The sequence below is a fragment of the Equus caballus genome, chromosome 10, assembly GCF_041296265.1.
Source record: "Equus caballus isolate H_3958 breed thoroughbred chromosome 10, TB-T2T, whole genome shotgun sequence".
Taxonomy (NCBI): domain Eukaryota; kingdom Metazoa; phylum Chordata; class Mammalia; order Perissodactyla; family Equidae; genus Equus; species Equus caballus.
The window spans coordinates 12,986,353-13,008,696 of record NC_091693.1 but is presented as its reverse complement, the minus strand read 5'-3'; the positions used below and the strand labels follow the sequence as shown (position 1 = coordinate 13,008,696).

The window sequence follows — 22,344 nt, the reverse complement described above, 5'->3', positions numbered from 1 at the left end:
GGAGTGGGGGTGCTGTGCATCAGTAGGGATGGGAGGAGGAGAGCGTCCAAGAAGGAAATGGTTGTCTGTGCTCTTAGTTGTTGTGAAAGTGAACAATGTGAAGACAGTGAAAATACCTTTGAGTTTGGCCAGGAGATGGATACTGATTTTATTCTACTTACAGCGGTCTTGGGTCTGGAGGCACTAATGAAGAGGGCCCAGAGAAATGAGGTGATGAGGAAGGGGAAAGACGGCACACATGTTTCAATTGCTTGTAAGTGAAGGAAATGTGGTAATAGGTTAATACTTAGTGGAATTAATAAATGAAGGTTATTCATGTCAGAAGACATCTGAACCTCTGAGAGGGCAGAACAAAGGAACTGGGGACAGGAAGATAGAAGGTGCTGGAGAGATTTTTATGTGACTGAACCTGTGGAGACTCTTGTGAGGGAAAGCTGTGTTGCTGCATCTGATTCACTGGAGCCCACTGTGCGGGAGGGGTTATTTGTCCCTAAGAAAGAGGCTGAGAGATCTTTACTCATGAAATCATCTTCTTTCTGGGAGGAAGATAGGCAATTTCCTTTAGGCAGGTTGGAGCTGTGGCCTGTTGGTTCTAGATAGACCCACTTTGTTAGCAGACGTCCAGATGAATGTAGCTAATTCTCTGACGCTAGGTCAAATATCTGTAGACTTAGAAAGAGACTTACTCTGATGCCCAGTTAAGCAAGTTCTTTTTTTTCTACCTGTAAAGAAGACATTGTCTAAAGTGGTATCAGCTATGAAGCAGCATGCTGATCTCTGATATGTAATATTTATTATAAATATAGAGTACATTTTATAAATAATTCACAAGTGGCTGCAGCCAGGCAAAATTAAATAACACAGAATAGCATGAATAAGTGGAAGTCTATGTAGTCTGTGTCAGGGTTAGGAATCCCTGAAAGAGATACTTGAGTACGAAGCACTCTCAGCTAATTTTCTTTGACGTGTCTCTTAGATACAGCCTGAGATAAGTAATCAGTGTCAAATAAGACCTTTCAACAGCCCCGAAAAGATTCCATCTTTGTAGAAAAAGGCTGGGTGGGAAGTATTTTTGCCCTACCTTCTCTTGCCCTTCCTTTTATCCTAAGACATATTGGGACTCATAGACTCCGTGGGATAAAATAAATTTCACAGACTGTTCAAGAAGCCTAGGGCCCAGTTATAACCCTCCCCTTGTGTCCTAAGGAGCATCAGCACCAGTGCAGCTTTCTAGGTTGCAAACAATGCCAACAGTCTGAGTGCGAATGTTCCCTTCAGGGCACTCCCACTTCTCAAGGACCAAATGCTTCTTAGGAGGGGCCATGATTTCCTGAGAAAGGGAGTGGGGCAGACAGACAGAACATGCACAGACAGATTCATGGGGTAGAATGGTGGCTGCTGATTTGCCTGAGATGCCTGGAAACTGAGTTAGATCCATTTCCAGCCATGAATGAGGAAAACAGCTTCTTTTCTGTTTGGAGCCCCTGACATAAAAGCCTTGAGGAGCTCCTGGCCAAGGGGACTTGAGGGGTTTTGGGTGGCTTCTTTCACCTGAGGCAGTCAGATTGGTTTACACAGCTAAGCTAAGTGAAAATAACCCCTCTCTCATAAATAAGCAGTTACAAAAAATGAAATGGCAGAATGTCTGAGACTATAGAGGAAAAACTCAATTCTGTAAATTGTGCATTCTTCAACAGTTCTTTAAACGATATCTGAAGAGTAGCCCTCTGATTCCTTTCCAAAATTCCCAGCAGATTGTCTCTGTTAACAGCTGACTACTACTAATTCCATAACCCTTCTTCTTTGGACATTTACTTGAATAAAGCCCATAAAGTAATTAAAACATCTGTGAATTTTTTTTTGCATTTTCCATTAGGAATCTCCTATGGACCTTGGCAAATAATTTTCCTAATTGCTTCTAGTGGGTTCTCTGAAGACAGCCTTGCCAAAGGGCCTAGGTGATTTTCCAGCTAAGCAGCAATGTTCTTAGGCCCTGGTGCTACAGGTAGACAACCCTGTTTTGGACAAAAGTGTAGAACTTCTCAGTTCAGAATTGGTTATATATTTGTTTCCCTGTGTCTGATGGGTTCACTGTGGGCTTTGGAAAAACAGTAGAAACTTTTACTTTTACTTTTTCTCTGTTCTTTTTTGGCATGTGCATTTCAGTGGATAAGGACAAAACTTGAAAGGTTATGGCAAATTCAAGTTAGACAAGTCTGGGGTAGGAAGGTGAGTGTGCTCTGACTAGGTAATTTTAAAACAAGTCTAGGTCAGGAGAGGAGGAGGAGTGGCAGGTTCTGGCAACTCTCTCCGAAAGTCTGCTTTGCCAAATTTCAAAGACTAGGAAGATTGGGTTTCCTACAGACTCCTGGATGTACCTTTTCACGTATTGACACTGAAGTGAGGGGCTCTGACTGGGCAGCCTGGAGGTGCTTCATTTGAGAATTAAGGGGGGGGGGGGGAGTCTTCTTCACTTATTCTTTGAGGGTAAAGGGATCCTTCCTGTGATGAGGATGAGAAGCTTGGAGTAAGTCAGCAGTGCAGCGAACAGGGCAGGTTGCATTACTTCTTTTTTACTTCTGAATAAACTGTTTCTGTGGCTGATGGAAGGAGGGAGGCTGAAGTTGGTTTCCTTGATTCCTGGGCTTTGAAGGTCAAGGAAGAATACGTAATTTCTTCGACCTGAAAGGCATGAGCAGCGGTCAGTTAAATCAGTGTCATAGGTCAGGCCCTCACCTGGTCTAGTGTGATTCAGTACCACCTGCTATCACCACTTTGAAACTTTTAGCTTTGGAGAAGGGCTTTTATCAACCATTATCTCTGCTTGCTAACATCCTATGAATGATCATTGGAAGAGAAAGATTATGGTATTCATATAATGGAATATGATGATTACAGCTATGAGAATGAACACACTACAAATACGTACAACAATATGGGTGAATCTCACAAAATAAGTTTGAATGAAAGAAAGCAGACACATATAAGGATATGCTGTGTCTTTCATTTATGTAAAAGCATAAACAGGCAAAACAAATCTAGTGCATTGGAAGTCAGCATAGTGATTTCTCTTTGCAGGGAAGTAACTGCAGGTTTTTTTTAGGGGATGACATGTTTTCTTGATTTTGGTGCTGCTTACGTGAGTATGTTCAACTTGTGAAAATTCATACATTGTTAAAATATACTTATGATTTAAGCACTTTTCAGTATATATGTGCACACTGTTGAAAGGATAAGATGAATAAAACTTGGTAAAAGTATTATAAAGTAAAGGAACTAAGACCTCAGACCCAATAGAAGGGAAATTATCCTTTGAGAGTAAGAGCAGAGTCAGACTGAAGATAGAGGAGGGAGAATGACTGAGGCCTTCCTTGTGTTGGGCACTGTGCTGGGTGCTGTACATCTGTATGTCATCGAATTCCTTCACCTCCTCTTTGAAGTAGGCAGCATGCCCATTCTGAGATGACAAAGCCGAGAATCAGAAAGGTTAAGCTATTTGTCCAAGGACACAGAGCTACTAAGAGTCTCAGCCAGGATTCAAACACAGGATAGGGATAATTCCAAAGTCCACATGTTTGCAATGAGGTAGACTCATGGGAGTTGTTACCAACACTTCTTTGTTTGCTGCTGCATTGAGGAACTTTGGTCCAAACCTGGTCTCACATTAGTATTTTCAAGAATAACCCATTCTTCACTGGGATATTTCCATGAGAAAGTGAACCAGTGAAACTGGCCCTGCTTACCTTGTTAGGAGAATTGTCAGAGTGGCCCTGACCTGGGAAAGCAAAAGAAGAGTTACCAACCAATAGAAATACAAAGCTGACTTGTGTCCTTAGAACAATGGTGTTCCTAAGCTGTTGTGATTTCTAGCTTAAGGAGATGGCAGGTGTTGGGAGGGTGGAGTAGGGGAGGTGGCACATGATCACTTAAGGAATTGGCTTCCCTCAGAGTGTGTGATCCAGAGCCAGGGCATTAGTACCAGAGGAGGGGCAGGAGTAGAGCCAGAGGAGACCTCCATCCACTTCTGAAAATTTCTTCAGGCCACAAGGGCTTGATTTTTTCCCTGATATGTTTCTCAGCAACGGGCTTCAGTGGCAAGGAGGGGCACTGAGGCCCACAGCACCCAGAGCACCACAAGACAGGGAACCTCTCACCAAAGGAGAATGCCCACATCCATAAAGAGGCAGGAGGGGGAAGGAGTATGGATGAGGAAATGGCTCCTGGAAACATGTCCATCTTACTCAGTCCTGCCTAGCCTAAGTGGAGTGAGCGTCTCTCCTGGAGCCTTCTCTCAGGGAATCTTTTGTGTCTAGGAAGGTTGTGAGCACCTGTGCCAACTTAAGTTTGGGAAATGGAGATCCCCTCTAAAAATTCAGAAGGTAGGGAGTGGTTTGGGAATTCAGAATTCACTGCTGTGTGAGGGCACGTGGTAGAACACAACAGTTCTCACTGGGGGAGTGGCTTTACTTACTGTGGTTGGCGGCTGAGGTTTTGTGCTCTGTGAGATCACGCTGGTCACTTGCCCTAAATAAATATCAGAGACTGTGACTGCTATTCCCAAGCAGAGGATCTTTGCTCCTTGAGTGAGGAAGGAGACTGTCAACAGATAACTCATTAGGGCTCCTCAGTGTTCATCTATACCATGGTGGGTACTGCCTTTCCCCTCAGGGGCTCCTTCCTCAGTCTACCCTTGATTCCTTCTAGTGTTTACTCCTTTCCTGTTTGCTGGATGTGCACGTTTAGGTCCATTATTTATCAACTGCTTCTGAGCCTACTTCTACCCTGACACCTTTCCCCTTTTGTAGGTAGATGCTATTATGTTTTCTCACTTTCTTTATTGTCCAAGAAGCCTTTGTTTGTTTCTGCTTTTTCTTAGGTTCTCTTCCTGTCTTATCCCTCCCTCCTTCCTGCTGCTATGGTTCCCAGAGCACAGGATTCCCTTTATCTTGCCCCTCCTTTCATTTCCTCATTTGTTTTCCTTCTTGAACTTTGGCTTCCCTGACTGGGGAACAGAGGAACATAATTGGAACTGCCCCCTCTAAGCCAGGTGTGGATAGGAATAACCATATCCAGCAGACAGTGACATAGAGGAATCCTAAAGACCAGGGAAGAAGAAACCCATAGTAATTAGTGCGAGAAGCAGAGGTTTAGGAAGAAGGAGGAGCAGATCCAGGCCCAGAGACAGAGTTGAAGTCTCTTTCCCTCTCCCAAGCATGGTCGTTCACCTTAGAAAAGTGAAACACTAAGAAAAACCATCATACCCTGAAGTCTTTCTGATGTACAGAAAGTAGACCAGGGCTGCTATCAGAGCGACCCCGGCCAGCACTCCAATCACGATGCCACCAATAGCCCCAGCTGAGAGTCCAGAACTTCCTAGTGTTGGATCATCTGTCATGGAAAGAAAAGAGAATGAATGAAGGTGACATTGTTTTACAGTGGGGGGGTGCCCTGGGAAATAACGCTCAATATGGAGTAATCTCTACTTGTTCCTTCAAGGAATACATTTTTTGTGGAAAGCTTGCAGTGAGGTAATTAGCTGACTATATCCTTGCAAATTTTTTCTTTCACCGTATTTCTTTTCTTTCTTTCTTTTTTTTTTTGAGGAAGATTAGCCCTGAGCTAACTGCTGCCAATCCTCCTCTTTTTGCTGAGGAATACCGGCCCTAAGCTAACATCTGTGCCCATCTTCCTCTACTCTACATGTGGAATGCCTACCACAGCATGGCTTGCCAAACAGTGCCATGCCCGCACCCAGGATCCGAACTGGCGAACCCTGGGCAGCTGAAGTGGAACGTGTGCACTTAACTGCTGCGCCACCGGGCTGGCCCCTGTCACTGTATTTCTAAGTTGGTGGTCAGGCTTGCCTCAATTCCATCCTGGCCTTTCCGCATTGAAATTTTTGAAGGCTTTGGAAAAGTGAGAAAGGCTGATGGCTCTTTTTGTGTGTTGTAACTTCCCACCTTTTCATGGTTACATCTTTTTCTGTGTACCAAGCATGGCAGCCATGAATATGTGCCTCTCAGGTCTCTTGTGGTGGGGACTTAATTGATGGAAGGCCTGGGCTAGTGCACTCTGAATTCACCATCTCCATTCACCATCACCATTCACTACACAGAGACCATGCTTCCCCTAGGCTCCCAGCAGGAATATGAAAGCAATCCCAAGTCTGTGAGAAACAACTTTCCTCTGATGGGTGTCTATAGCTCAAGGACTCCCTGTCAGCCTTATGGACACTCTCTTAGTGCTGCATTGCAAGCTAAAGCTGCCTTCCTTTTCTTCTGCTGAACAGGGATCAGATCTGCACCATGGTCTGAGGAATCGCCCATGCTCTTCCCACTCCTGCCCCACTTTCCTTCACAGGCATTTTCTCCAATAAATTTCTTGTATGTCTAATTTCATCTTGGCTGCATAATAGAAGATGAAAACTAACACACTAGGCTTGAAACTTTGTACTCAACTCCTTTTTTTCCTTTCCTATATTGAGTCAGTAACCATGTCTTCATGGTTTTTTTCTGTAATGCCCTCCAATATATAACACCTTTTGCATCTGTTTCTTCTTTTTCACTTCTTTGCATTCACCAGTCAACTCAATGCTGATGATTAATATTAATGTTAACTACTGTTATGGAGTACTTACTATGTGCCAGGCTCTGTGCTATATACTTTATATATATCTCAATTTGATTCATTTAATAACCCAGTCAAATAGACATTATTTTCATTTTACGGATGGAAAAACTGAGGGTTACAATGGTGAAAAATTTGCCCACTTTCTTATGGCTAGTGAAATGTGGATGTGAGATTTGACCCTAGAACTTACTGACTTTATAGAGTCTATGACAATAGTAGTAATAATAGCAGCTAACACTTGTGGAACATTTCCTCTGTTTGTGGCATTTTCCAAAGGGTTTAATTGATTATCACATTAAATCTTTAAAACAATACCATGAAGCAGGTACTGTTATTGCAATTTTCAGTTGAGGATTATGAGACTCAGAGAAGTTAGGAATCTTGTTCAAGAAATTTGTAATTGTAAATGCTTACATAAAGAAGAAGAAAGATCTCAAATCAACTACCTAACTTTACATCTAAAGAACTAGAAAAAGAAGGACAGGGTAAACCCAAAGCTAACGTAAGGAAGGAAATAATAAAGATTATAGTGGAGATAAATAAGTAGAGAATAGAAAAACAGAGAAAATCAGTAAAACCAAAAATTCTACAAAAATGGTTAACAAAATTGACAAACTTTTGACTAGATTGACTAAGAAAAAAAGAAATGATTCAAATTACTAAAATACAATCGGAATTACTAAAAGAAATGAAAGCGGGGAAATTACTATCAATTCTATAGATAATACGAATTTTAAGAGTTAAAAGAATAATTATATGCCAACAAATTGGATAACCTAGATGAAGAAACACAAAAGCTACCATGAAATCATGAAGAAACAGAAAATTTGAATAGATTTTAACTAGTAACAGACTGAATTAGCAAAAGCATTCAACAAAATTCAACATCCTATCATGAGAAGAAGACTCAAATTAGGAATAAAAGGAAACCACCTCAACATAATAAAGGCCATAGATGAAAGACCCACAGCTAACATTATCTTCAATGGTAAAAGACGGAAAGTTTTTGTTCTACGATTAAAAACAAGACTAGGATGCCTGCTTTTGTGATTTCTATTCAAAATAGTACTGGAAGTCCTAGCCAGAGCGATTAGCCAAGAGAAAGCAATAGAAATGCATCCAAATTGGTAAGAAGAAGTAAGATTATCTTTGTTCAGAGATGACATAAACTTACATGTGAAACACTGACGATCCCCCCAAAAAGTTAGAACTAATAAAGGAAAACAGCAAAGTTGCAGGAAACTAAATCAAAATAAAGACCAGTTGTATTTCTGAACACTAACAACAAAAAATCTGAAAAGGAAATTAAGAAAACAATTCCTTTTGCAATAGCATCAAAGCAAAAAATACTTAGGAATGAATTTAACCAAGGAGGTGAAAGACTTGTACATTGGAAATTACAAAACATTGCTGAAAGAAAAAAGACATAAATAAATGGAAGGACATTCCCTGTTCATGCATTAGAAGACAATATTGTTAAGATGATATTACCCAAAGTGATCTACAGATACAATACAATCCCTATGAAAATCCCAATGACATTATTTTTTTGCAGGAATAGAAAAATCCTTAGTAAAATTCATTTGGAATTTCAAGGGACCACAAATATCTAAAACAATCTTGAAAAAGAACAATGTTGGAGGACTCACAATTTCTGATTTCAAATCCTGATTTCGAAATTTACTACAAAGCTATGGTAATCAAAATGGTCTGGTACTAGCATGAAGACAGACATATAGACCGATGGAATAGAATAGAGAGCCCAGAAATAAGCTCCTGCATATATCGTCAAATGATTTTTGACAGGGTGCAAAGACCATCCAATGGGAAAAAGACAGTCTTCAACAAATGGTGTTGGAAAAACTAGACATCCATGCAAAAGAATGATATTTAACCCGTAATTAATGCCACATACAAAAAATTAACTCAAAATGGATCAAAGACCTAAATGTAAGACCTAAAACTATAAAAACTCTTAGAAGAGAATATAGCGTGAAAGCTTCATGACTTTGGATTTGGCGATGATTTCGTGGACATGAAACCAAAGGCACAGGCAACAAAAGAAAAAATAGATAAATTGGTCTTCAGGAAAATTAAAATATTTTGTGCATCAGAGGATGTTATCAACAAAGTAAGAAGACATCCACAGAGTGGGAGAAAATATTTGCAAATCATATATCTTATAAGGGACTAACATCTAGAATATATGGAGAACTACAACTTAATAAAAACCAAAACCCAATCAAAAAATGGGCAAAGGACTTGAACAGTCATTTCTTGAAAGAAGATGCACAAATGGCCAATAGGCACATGAAAACATGCTCAGCATCAGTAATCATTAGGGAAATGCAAAACAAAACCACAATGAGATACCGCCTCACATCCATTAGGATGGCTGTTGTAGAAAAAAGCAAAACAGGAAACAACAAGTGTTGGCAAGGATATGGAGAAATTGGGACTTCTGAGTATTGTTGGTGGGACTGTAAAATGGTGTAGCCACTGTGGGAAAAGGTATGACAGTTCATCAAAAAATTGAACAAAGAATTACTATTTGATCCAGCAATTCCACTTTTGGATATATGCCCAAAGAACTGAAAGCAGGGATTTGAACAGGTATTTGCACACCCATGTTCGTAGCAGCATTATTCAGAACAACCAAAAGGTGGAAGCAACCCAAAAGTTCATGTATATATTAATGATAAACAAAATGGGATATATACAAAGAAGGGAATATTATTCAGCCTTAAAAAGGAATGACATTCTGATATATGCTAAAATATGGCTGGCACCTTGAAGACATTTATGCTAACTGACAAAAAACAGACACAAAAAGAACAAATATCATCTGAAGCCAATTATACGAGGTATGTAGAATAGTCAAATTCATAGAGACAGAAAGCAGAATGGTGGTTACCAGGGGTTGAAGTAGGAAATTGGGAGTTGTTCATTGGGTACAGAGTTTTAGTATGGTAAGACGAAAAAGTTTTGAAAATGGATAGTTGTGATGGTAGCACAACAATACGATTGTGCTAAGGACACTGAACTGTACACTTAAAAATGGTTAAAATGGTAAATATTATGTACATTTACCTCATTAAAAAATGATAAGAGAGAAAAAAGAATCTAGTGCAAGGTCACACAGTAAATGCCAGACCCAGGAGAAGAAACTTAATATATTCGATTCAGAGACTGAGCTCTTAACTACTTTGCCATTCTGTTTGCTGTAATAGTCTCTCAATGGATACTCTGTCTTCTATGACTTGTATCCATTTTGCACACCACTGGTAGAGTCATCCTCCCAGAAAGATGTAAGATAGGGGCAAGTGGTCACTTACATTTCACATCCAGCGTGAGGATGTCACTTTTGCTGGAACTGACCGGGTTGGAGACCTCACACTGATAATCCCCCGCATCCTCCCTCCTGATGGGGTCTATGGTGAGGGTGCTGTTGTCCTGGGACAGCTCCATCCTCTCTGTGAGCCCTAGAATCTGGTTATTGAAGAACCACTGGATGGAGATCCCAGTGTCACTAGTGAGGCAGGTCAGGACCACGATGTCCTTCTGTTCTGTGACTGTGGTATTGCTGGCTCGGATGGAGGGCTGTGCCACTGGCTCTGTGGAGAAACAGGAGGTGACTGATTGACAGTGGGCCTGGAGCCTGGGACCTCACTCCTTTCTCAGAGATCTGAGCCAGTTCTCAGATCCCACAGTGAGCTCTGTAAAGGTGACTCATGGGATGGATGGCCCAGACCCCTGCAGAAGGACAATGGTCATTTTTCCGGTGATGATCTGTAAGGAGAGAGCTGCACCTCCTCCTTTGTTCCCCAGGTCACACCAGGATGACCTCTGACTGGTTCTCCTGGACATCTCCATAGCATGAGCACCAGGAAACTCTCTCAGCCCTTGTGTCCAGCATCCTATCATCAGCCGGAATTTATTTTCCCATTGGATTTTGTGTGACCATTTGCTAGAGCTTTCTGTGAATTTATGAATGATCAGTCCCCCTCTCTAGTGTGGTAGCTTTAAACAGAGAAGGGAAGGCGTTTCCTTTTTGTTAAATAATTTATCAGAGGATGAGAATGGCCCAGCCAGTATTCATGACCTTAGGACCTGGAGGAGTTCCAATCGAAACAGTTTCTCAACATGAATAGGACTTTTACTTCCTGGCCTGCGGACTGACTATCAAAGAGAGGGGACTCTCAAGAGAGAAGTGGTCACACTTTTAACAAAAGGCTGGTACTCTTAGCCCTCTCTATAAATTATAAACTTTTTGGCGCTGCCAGTCTGTCCCATGAAGGGACTTCATGAATGAACCTACCTATTTTTCCAAGTGTGCCCCATTATTCACTGTTCTCCTTTGGTATACATATGTGCTGGTGTCACACAGCCTCATATAGCTGGTGACTTCAGAGACAGGACAGCTCCAGGTTTGCTCTTTTCCCATTTTACTGCAGCCTGGCCTGAGAAAGACTGTAGTGTCAGTGGGTGGCACAATTTGGCCACTGAGGTCAGGCCCCCCATGTACCTTCTCTACATGCCCGTGTCCCACACAGATGGCATCAGAGCAGACTCGGTCATGTGGTGAGTCAGGAGCAGAACGACCTCCTTTCTTCTCCCTCTGTGAAGCCCCCTTCACTGTATGGGGCTTTCTGGGGCTGACAGAACCCCCTCCCCATGTTCCAGGCTGGACCCACATCTGCCCTGGGAAATCAGAGAGCAAGGGGACAAAGGGTCTGCAGAGATGTAGGGGGAGGTTTCAGGCACAGATTTGGGATTTGCTTCTGTCCATGGACAGAGGATAGGAAACAACTTCTTCTTCTGAACACCAGAGAGACTCCACCTCAGAGCCTGGTGCTGATGGTCCAGGGAGCCACTTACCAGAGACTGTGATGGTCTTGACTGTGGTCCTATTGAGGCCAGTGACAGAGTTATGAACGAGGCAGGTGTAGGATCCACTATCATTCGCACTGATGTTGGGGATAAAGAGCTCCTGTGTGGATTGCTGGGGCCTCCCATTGATAAGCCAAGAATACTGTGCAGGTGGGTTAGAGGCTGCGTGGCAGGAGAGGCTGAGGTTTGCCCCTTGCTGGTAATAGGAGTCTGAGGGGGAAATGGTGGGGGCATCCGGGCCATCTGGAGCAAACAAAATAAAGCCACATGTGATGTAATCTTGGGGAAGGAGAAGCTCCTGATCTGTTGAAGGGCCACAGTATCCTTCTGAGCAGGGTCACAACCTATTTTTAAAAAGTCCCAATCCTGGTCCCTCAGTGTTCACTCATCCTGAGTCTGAGACATTAACCTGTTTCTCCTATCATGGGTTGCTGGCCCTGAGCCTCTAAAGGCAGGAGCAGGCTGTCCCTTCCTAGTCTTGGCTCAAGGCTTGGCCTGCCCAGGTTTACCTGAGACTGGAAGTCATGGCCAGCCTGGGGGTCCAGGGACGAGGGTCTGTGTACTCGGACCTGAGAAGGTTGGATGAGGCCTTGCCTCTGGCAGTGTGGATTTGGGTGGGCAGCCTAGGCCAGGTAGGGACAGAAGTTACTCACAGAGAACATTGAGGTAGAATGGGTCACTGCGATGGGCACTCACTGGGTTCTGGGTTTCACACTCATAGGGTCCAGTGTCATTCCTTGTGATGTTGAATAAAGTGAGAGTCCTGTTGTCCGAGGATAGCTTCAGCCAGACACTGTCCGGGAGGTTCTGATTGTTGATTGACCACCGGTAGGTGGTGTTCTGAGTCTCAGGTTCACATGTTAACACTACAGGGTCCCTGTGCTCCACGGGGTTGGAGTTGTTGCATGCGATGTTGGGTTTGGTTAACTCCGCTGCACAGATAACAGAGAGAATATTAACCTGTGTGGTACCTTTGATTCCTCCAAAGTCATCTTCAGAGTTGGCATCTCTCACCTCCAACCCAGGTCCTTAAAAGAATAAGGCAGGTATCTCAAGGCAAATGCATGAGGATCTGAGCACTCAGAGAGTGTCAGGCTGCCTGTTTTACATCTGGGAGAAAGCAGAGACATTCCCAAGTCAAATATGCATCAGGATTGGTCATGGAAAGACACAGGACAGGGAGTCAGAGACCACTCAGTACTTCTTCTAGTTCTTCACCGACCAACTAAGTGTCTCACTAACCTTGGGGTCCTCACCTTGAAAGTGTGGGTGCTGAGGCCCTTTCTATTACAGAGACCTACACTGCTCAGCCTAGATGTGTTTTCCCTGAGGCCTTGCTTTCCAAGATTATCCTAGAGATGGATAATGATGGGAATTTCTACAGTCCTTAAACCCGAGAAGACTGAACAGCATAGCCTGGAACTGGGTATTTGAGCAAAAATACTATATAAGGAGAGCAGGAACAAACCCAGAGTTCAATTCAGTACTCAGGTTGCAGGGCCATGAAGTGGGCCAGGTCTGCCCAGGTGTTCCATGGTGACTGGCATGAGACAGTGACTTCATAAAGGGTAGAGCAGATTTAAGACTAGAAATGATCCAGAAAAGAGTGAGGAGTTCAGGCAGGAGCTGGCTGGCTTGGGCAACAGAGCTATGTACTCCGCCCTTGGTCTTTAAAGTCTCTTCTCCCATGGCAGAGGGCAGTGAAATACATGTTCCTCTTTCCTGAAATGCAAGTGGATGTTTTCAAATGCAGAAGGGGTGACCAGCGGAAGGCGGGGCGGGGGGGGGGGGGGGGGGGGGGGGCTGGAGAATCTAGCTCTCATGGACCATTTGTAAACACAGTTTTCAGACAGAAATCTGAGAAGTTAATTGGTTTCTATATTGAAAATGAGTATTAATGCCCCAAGGATCTAAAACCAGTTTGTGGAGGAATGTCTCTCTAGAAAGCACTAAATGTCATAGGCCAAGCTCTGCAGTCCAACCAGCATCACATTATGATTAAAGGAGGATGCTAAAGTGGGTTTGAAATCCCTGTCTCCCTGGGTAGAGAGAGACACTGTTAAAAGGACAGAATTAATCAGGGTGCAAGTCTTAATATAAAGGGAAGAATGCTACCAAATTACTTAAAATGATATGTGGTAAATTTAAGATAGAGGTCCCCATCAACAATTTCTATGGACAATCAGGCTAAATTGGAAGAAAGTCCAACATTTGCATGTAGTTTTATTTCAACTTCAGGAAACACAAGTTTGATCGAATTCATCCAAATTGGGAAGAATCTACGTGAAAGCACAGTGGGTGGTGGATCTCAGCATCTACCCACCCTGTGGTAAAGGCGTCATCATGAGGACCTATGTGTGCGAAATAGTAAACCAGTCAGACAGTGCAGGGTCTGGCAACCCCACCTTGGGAAGGTCTCAGGAACTACTGGATGATGGGAGCCTCACCAGGATGAGGATGTGAGTCAGGAGTCAAAGAGGTGAAATGAGCCTGTGAGCTTTTGGGGTCTGCAGACCTGTCCTTCTGCCTTTGAGTCTCTGGTTGAGTCACGTAGAGAGTAGATTGAAGAGTCACACATCCCTGTCATGTAGCATGTTCCACATATTGGCATCATGAAGGGAAAGAGCCTTGGATGGGGTCACAGCAGAAGCTGGTTCTCTTGGTGACCTGGGGAAATTAGCTAGTGCTGGAGTCTCAAGGGGCTGCTGCTCCCACTGATTTCTGTGTCCTTTAGTATTTCCTGGGAGGGTGGGCCTGATGACAGGTGTTAGTGGAAGAATCCATGGAAGGCTTAAGAGTGGAGGAAGCTGTGCAGAGCAGTGGCAGTCCCAGCTGGAATGAAGCGAGAGGAAGATGAGGGACGTGGAAGGAACTACAAGAGTCAGTAACATCTAAGGTTGTGAGCAGTGGGGTCTATAAGTGACTTCAAAGACCCCAGAGACCAAGAGCCTGTGGCCGCCTCAGGGGCAGGACCAGAACAGCCCTGAAAACTCTCCCATGCTGAGCAGCCCCACAGTCGTCATGATACTCTGCTTTCAGAGAGGCCTTAGGGACTAGTGGTCAGAGGGATGGAACTTGGGTTTCAGCCCCTGGGGAGACAGGGATCAGGTATCACCATAACCTTCAAGGATTCTGCATCCAGGTTCCAGTCTTTGAAGAGATTATTGATCATTCATTCATTCATTCATTCACCATTCATTCCTTGCCTCCTTCATGAAAGAGCAGTTGAGTAGTTGGGACCTGTGCTGACTGCAGGTGTAGAGTGAGGAGTGAGAAAGGAAAGTCCTTTCCTTTATACTCCAGTGAGAGTGACACCAATATATCAGGAAACAAGTCATATCAAGTCCAGCGCAGGCAGAGTAAGGATTGATCACCTGAGGGGGAGGCCTGAACATTCCTGTCACTGACTCTGATTGTTGATGAAGGTAATTTAGTTCTCAAGTAAAAACAGATTGATTTTCTATTTGCTCTCACTCCCCAGACCAGAAAATCTACCTTGAGCTGTGGATCCCTAAGAAGAAAGCATCTGATCCAACGGCTGGTCTTGCGATCTATAGATGCTTAATAAGGCCCCTGGGGTGGTGGAGAGGTTGGGATTCTGGCTGCACAAAGATCTTGTGACTCTGATCTGCTGTTCATGGTCTGTGACCCTAATTCAATGACCGTAATCTCCCTGTGCCTCAGTTTCCCCTAAATAAAAGCGGGTAAATTGTCTCTGGATTACCATGTCATCTGTGAATTAACCTTAAAACATCCCCAAATACCTGACCTAAAGCTTACTATGGAGAAGCTGCCAAATAAAGGCAACTCCATATTATTTGCATTCGTCAGAGATAGCTCCCTGGGCCTGATCCCTTGTGGATGAGGAGCTACCAGGAGCATTTTCTATGCTCTGTTCCTCCCTGGGGATAGTGACCATTATTTAGAGTCCCCTATGCCTCCAGGGCACATGGCTAATGGCCTGGGGACCTTGTCCATCTGTGCTCTCCAAGCCAAGTCTCAAATGAAAGACCAGGCTCTGCCTCTGCCCAGATGTGGCTCTTAGGGATGAGCCCTGGCTGGTGACCAGCTCAAAAGCCTCAGGCCTTGGACAGCCAGGAAGTCATTCCTCCCAGTCAACCCTGCCCAGGAGGTCAAAATCTAACCCTGGTACAGGCTCCCCAGGGTCACTGGAGTCAGAAGCCCTGGGACAGGTGTCTGGGCAGGGGCTTCCCAGGGCTGAGCTTCTCTGTGAGAATTCCAGGGGCCCCCACAGGCCAAGCTTTGGCCAAGCCCTACAGGGTCATGTTCACAGGGAGGGGCCCAGGGGGCTAGACTGACACTGATCTCCCTCTGCTGAGTTATTCCCATCAGATTAGTCCTTCTCTCTGCAACAATGTCTGCGGAGGCTGGAATCCAGAAAAGGAATTCTGATCTTATGGTGTTTGTCTCCACTGTGTGTCATTTACACTAAAAACTTAAACCTCAACACAGGACATAATGCAGAGGGGGATGTAGGCACAGTCAGGCCTGTCAATCCTGTGTATGGGAAGTAAAATTCATCCCACCTGAAACCCAGAGGTCAGGGAGGAATCACTCACGGTATATGCGGAGCTGTCCCATTCCTACTTCAGTTTGGAAATTTGCCTTGAAGACTTGTAGGGTGTAGTATCCTGTGTCCTCCTGGGTGACATTCTGGAACAGCAAGGATCCATTGTAGTATATTGTCTCTCGACCACTGTATAGAGGCCCTGGGGTAGTTTGTAGTGTGTTTATTACATAGGACACAATTTCTTGATGGGGATCTACTCTGTCCCCTTTGTACCAGCCATAGGCTGCAAGATTCCCAGGCAGATTGTGGACAAGCAAAAGAACATCCTTCCCTTGGACAGCATTGGACGGCACCGATTCAATAGTGAGTTGGGCAGTGGTGGGCAGGATCCAGGTTAAGAGTGAGACTAGGAGGGAAGAGAGAGAAATCAATCAATATTTGGACCTATGTATTGGGAAGGAAAGATGAGGCCCTGGGTCCTGAGCAGGACTCTTCATCTCTTAGATTTGGAGTGTGTGTGTGTGTATGTGTGTGTGCATGTACATGTGTTCGTGTCTCCTACTGGTCAAGGTCAGGAGCATGACCACCATTACTTCAGTCCCTCTGAACTTATTTCCTCTGTTCCCAATACTCCTCCCAGATGTCTGCCTGGCTCACTCCCCAACCGTCCTCAGCGCCCTGCTCACTCTCAGGGCATCCTTGGGAGGTGCCTTCCCTGAGGTGCTCTAAAGACCCTCTGTCTTTCCTTTCAATCTTTCCCTGCTCTGTTTCCTTCATGACACTTGTGAGTCCCTGACATCACATTCTAGATCTCTTTGCTTGTCTGTCTTCCTCCCCATAGAACATGAGCTCTGTGAGGGCAGGGAGTTCTCTGATCTTGTTGTACCCCTGGTGCCTGGAACAGGCTGCAAACACCTGTGGAAGCATGACTGAGTTTTCCCAGGGCTCTCTACATCTGGTGTTTCTTTGCTGATTTCTGAGCTTTATGAAGAAGGACAATGTTTAGTGCCCCGAGTTATGTTTTTTTTCTGAAGTGTTACTCTGATATAGTTATTGTCTTATTTTTCAAAATGTAACTTGAAAAACATACATCGATTAAGATATTCCTGTCCCTCACCACTTCCAGATCATGAGAATTTCCTGTTCCTCAGTCCCCTGCCCCCATCTTCCCCTGCTCCTGTGTCGTGTCCCCTCAGGTCCAAGCAGAAGTCCTCTGTCCTCACTCAGAGCCCCATCCTCCCGAGGAGACTGCAGCAGTCTCTGTTCTCCCAACCTCTGGGCCACCCTCAGAGAAACATCCCCTCTCACCTGCCAGCAGAACCCCCTGCCGGGGGACAGGCCCTCTGTGGGCAGGGGCTGAGGGGGGCACCATGGTGTCTGCTGCCTGCTCTGTCCCTCCCTCTGTGAGAAGAGCTTGGGCTCCAGAAAGTCTCATAAGCACTGCTGTCCCGGTGAGTAAACTCTGCTGTCCTTCCTCCCTCTGTACTGACTCTCCTCCTAGGGCAGGAGTGCCTCACTGGGTCACATGCACCAGGGGTGGGATCTCTGCCCAGGGCCCTCCCCTTCTCTCCCTTTATTCCTGCCTCCATTGTCTTCTCCTTCCTCTTTCCTTTCTGTCAACATTTTACTTCTCCTATAACTGCAGACGCCTCTCTCTCTTTAGCTGAGATTCCCCCCATACACACACACACACACACACACACCCTTATTTGGACAAGCGCAAGCCTGGGGCATTGGTGTCCTGGGCGGTCTCCAGAACTCTGGGTCACGGTGCACAGTCAGTCTCCCCTACAGCTCTTTCACTTTCACATTTGACTTTTCCCTTCAGAGCAGGAGGTCTGGGGCTGCATCAGGAACTCTTGTCACAGGGACGTCACCCCTGCTCTGTGTCAGAATCACCGATGGAACTGTCTAAAGATTGTGAATGCCTAGGTGACAACTGAGAAATGCTACCTTAGCAGCTGCCCAGGTTTGTGGATAGCCAGCCAGGTTAAGACTCCATTTTGTGAGGGTGGGGCTGCCTCTCCCCTTCTCCAGTTCAGAGTCAAGAGATTCTGTTAAAATGAAGGTTCTGACACCACAGATGCAGGGTGGACCCCACAGTCTGCACCTCACAAGCTCTCAGGTGACGCTGATCACATTGGCCTGTGGAGCACACTTTTAATAGCAAGTCTGATGGGGACCTTGTCCCCTGAGAGGATGATGCCTCCTGCTCCCAGCATTGACCTCTGCTGTGTCCTGGCCTTGGATCTGTCAGCACCACACAGAGACCCAGGGGTCTCCAAAGCCAGGGGATTATTTCTGTTTGTGACACAGAAACCCAGCTGGCCACCAGGGTCTTCTCAGTGTCCTCAAATGCTCTGGGAAGTTTGGATTTACTCCCAGCCACAAGGTCACAGAGATGACTCCGGGGGTGAGAAAGGGGCAAGCTGAGTGATGATTGGTGAGGGGACCAGCCCTCTGTCTCTGGGTGTCACCATTCTGGCCTCTGCTTTCAGAGACAGAGACCCAGTACCAGTGTCTCAGAAGCTTCAGTTCCCGGGTGTGACAGGGAAGGTTTCCTGCATGTCCTGGGTAATGTGATGGTTGTGGTGGGATGTCAGGTGGCTGTGAGTTCGCTGGTCCTCTGGGGAAGGTTTCAGGGAGACCCTCCCTCTCCATGTGTGTTGGCTGAGCTCTGGCTCAGAGCCTGTCCATGTGCTCCCTGACCATCCTGGGGGCCTCTGTCCTTTGCCTGGCTACCTTCCCTGTGGTCAACCCACCTTCCTCATGGATGGCACCAGGCAGGGAATGGGGAGCTGCACTGGACCCTCTGACACAGCAGAGTGCTCTGACATCCTTAGAAGGGGCAGGCAGGATAGAGCAGGCACATAGGAGGAACCCAGAAGGATCTGTTGGACCTAAGGATGGAAATCAGCCTCCTTCTCCACTTCCTTAGCCAAAGCCACATTCCTGTGTTAATTTCCTGCTAATTTCCTGTGTGATCTGATATTGTCCCCTGGAGGGCATGAAAAGACCTGCAGCCAATGTTAGGATCTGCACCAGGGCTGCTGATCAGGCTCTAGGAGGTGTGAGCTGGCCTTGAGCCCTGACAGAGATGGGCTCTGATCTCCAGGCTGAGGGACCCTTCAGCCCAGGTTCTGTCACTGAGGGTCCCCAGGCTGCCCAACTCCATCCCAGTGCAGGTCGAGTCCAGGGAGAGGACAGGAATTGTCCAGTGGATACCTAATCCAGTGTTCTGTGCTGCCTGGTGGATGTGCTCCCTCAGGAGGAGCTCTCTGCCCCTGAGGTTCCAAAGAAAATGCCCAGTGAGTGGTCTACTGAGGGCTCAAGACACCGTGAAGGGTCTCAAGGCCTAGGGGGCTGAGATCTCAGCAGTGGGGCATTCTATCTGAGTCATCTGTGCTCCTGTCTGTCATCTGCTCCAAGTCTCCCCACAGGGCCCAGGATCTGGAGCAGTTCCACATGGAGAGTCAACCAGGGGATTCCATAGGTTCCTCTGTTACAGGAGGGGAGGCCCCTGTGGACCCTCAGCCCCTCTGAGATGGAAGCAAACACATCCTGGTTTTCCTGTCCCAACTAGATGGGGAATTCCCCTTGTTCCACCTGACACTTTGGGCTAGTGAGATGTCTTCGTGTGTTGACAGCCAGGTGTCTCCACAGACCAGGAACCCTGGGGATGGGGAGTCAGCCATGACTTCCTTTGTGATCGGGGTAGGGCTTTGATTTTTCTGGTGGTAACTTTACCTGGGGTGGAGTATCTAGAGTTTGTGTCAGGTCAGGTCTCTGTGAGAAGAGGAGGCACACAGGCTCCTGGCCCAGGCCCTCTGGGGAGAGAAGTCACTCACAAGGTTGAGATGGGGAGGGAGTGTGATTTTCTGGGATGAATGGATATCTGACCCCTGACTGTTAGGAGGTCCCTGTCCTCCCTCCTGACTCTACAAGGAGTACAGTTCCATCTCTGGGATAGCCGTGGGCACTTGTTGGCTTCCTCCCATGCGATATCAGTGTCCTTGTGTCTATAGGGAATGTGCTCTGACCCCCAGGTGTCACATGGGGGTGACAGGCTTCTGTTGTGCGGTTCCCCTCATCCATTTAACAGTGTTTATTAAGCATCTCTTACTAGGTGCAGACAGGGATGGCTAGATAGCTGACTTGGCTTGTTTCTCATCCTCACAGACATTGTGGCTGGAGTGGAGGCTTCTGTTCAGAGTCCCTGCCTGGGCACAAGGAAGGGACCCTATGTTCTCATCTCTCATCAGGGATTAATCATGGTGGCCCAGGCATTGTTTCCACCTCTTGGTCTCACTGCAGGTTCCTTGTCAAACCTCAGTCTCCCATCTTGGCACTGCCTTGGACTCAGCATCAGCTCCTTGGAACAGCGGTCTGGATATACTAGGTGCTGAGCCCACCAAACCCTCCTCCTCATGTGACACTCCCTGCATCAGAGAGGAGGGCCAGGTGATGGGATCAGAGTGGTGCCTGGGCAAGTGCCTTCAAGCCTTGGGAATGCCAACTGCACAGACTGGCAGGTCAGTGCTGTGATATCTTGACGGGTGGTCACAGGGTCCAGGCATGCACAGGAGCTGCCCTGAGATCTCAGGAGGGGGTCATTGCTTTCCAGTAGGAATTCAGCTTCCAGAACTTCCCAATGTCTGTGGATGCCAGAGGCAAAGAGCATAGGGCTATGGAGCATAAAGAGCATATTGAGATGGAGCCGTGAAGAAAGATTGGAACTCTCTGGCCTTGGGTCCCACACCCACCCATCAGCACTCTAGGGACTTGGGGACATCAGAGCACAGGGACAGCCCGGGCCACCCTTGCTGTCTTAAGGATCAGAGGACCTTGAGTCTGGACTCTCCTGCTGCTGGTCACAGGTGGTAGGATCTGGGAGAGGTCCCAGGAACCACCTCTACTTTTTTATTTCAGATTTAAAGGGAAAGGGGAAGTCATTTTTTGCCAGGTCAGTAATTGTAGGTAGGCTATTGACAGAAGGGCACTCTTACATCATTGTGAACATGAACATAATGCACTGGAATTCCCTTTTATGGAAAAAGAAATAACTATTTTAGTTTTATCAGCAACTGTGATGTACGTTTTATTCTCTAGCTCATTGTTAATGTAACTTTTATAGTTTAGCTTTTAAGGAAATGGTGAAAGCCACAAGAATCCATTTTTTCAGCACAGGAATGTGGATTGTACGTGGACTCTCCTATAATTTTAAACTTCCATGAATTTCTATAGGTCTTCTGTGAACACTAATGCGATTTCTCCTTGTCCATTTCTGCTGGTTATCCCTGTGGAGAGAGTCACATTTCCCCCTAAGAGTTGGAAGGCATCTGATACCAAAAAATAGTGTCCAAATCCTTCTGGGTAGTGATGATGGCACTCAAATGGAGGTCTGTTCTAAGTGGGTACGGGCAAGTGTTTTTGAGAACTTTTCCCTCAAAATCACAAGCAGGAGGCACCTGTTGGACCTGTTACAATGTTGGGATGGATGAAGAACAGAACTAGAGATAAATAATTTAAGTATCAAATCCAAGATGGACAATAGACTCTGCCCCGAGTGTGAGACTGGAGGGGTGAGGACACTGAAAAGACCTCCTGCCTCTAATGGGGGAGCATCAAAGGCTCCTGTGATTCAAAGAGGGGTCCTGGGTTGGGAGAGCAGGGCACAGTCAGCCCACAGGTGCTAGGAATGAGACCCTGACACTTGCCGGTCTCTGACGAAGTCCATTTTTCGGGTGTAGATTCATGCTTAAGGAATGATGCAAGGTATATGATCCTGAAAATAAAGAGAAACTCCTATGATACATTTTCTTCGTAATAAGATATTTTTTCCTAATGATAGAATTACTTTGCATTGATTGCTAAGGTGCCTCTTAAGATGATAAGAACATCAGAGTAGACTGTCTAATGACGTTGCATATAGATTTGTCATGTCTTTTTTCATCTCAATGTCTATAGTATTTCCCTCATCTGACTTTGCAGTATAACCCAGTGGTGTCGTTCTGATTTGTGGTTACACCCTTTGAAAAACCACAGTCTTCTAGCTGGTGAGCTACAGGCAGCTATAAGTTAATTACCCCTAAATATGCCTCCTTCTGAACCTGAATGCACCATTTCTCCAAGGTCAGCCCTAATCTCTCAGCTCTCCTGGCCCCATTTTGCTCTTCTTCCAGTGGGAACCATCCACTGGAGGGCACTCCTCCTCCACCTTGAGGCCTTGTGGACCTTTTCCATCACCTGAGACCAATGCAACTGTTCTTACTGCTACAACCCCAGGCCTCAAA

General features: G+C 45.8%; 1 protein-coding gene and 1 long non-coding RNA gene across 2 annotated transcripts in view; one reads left to right on the top strand and one right to left on the bottom strand.

Annotated features, from left to right (window-relative positions):
• LOC111775440 (uncharacterized) overlaps positions 1-22,344 on the top strand; it is a 96,303-nt gene that overhangs the window by 15,093 nt on the left and 58,866 nt on the right. The gene's annotated exons all lie outside the window — the stretch shown is intronic.
• On the bottom strand, positions 772-17,685 carry LOC100069287 (cell adhesion molecule CEACAM1). The gene is made up of 9 exons (XM_005596278.4): positions 17,360-17,685; positions 16,101-16,457; positions 12,174-12,452; positions 11,509-11,763; positions 9,966-10,244; positions 5,262-5,388; positions 4,472-4,524; positions 3,744-3,775; positions 772-2,682 (listed from the first exon to the last, which is right to left on the bottom strand). The coding sequence occupies exons 1-9, from the start codon at positions 17,484-17,486 to the stop codon at positions 2,563-2,565; spliced, it is 1,629 nt and encodes a 542-aa protein (XP_005596335.2). The 5' UTR covers positions 17,487-17,685; the 3' UTR covers positions 772-2,562.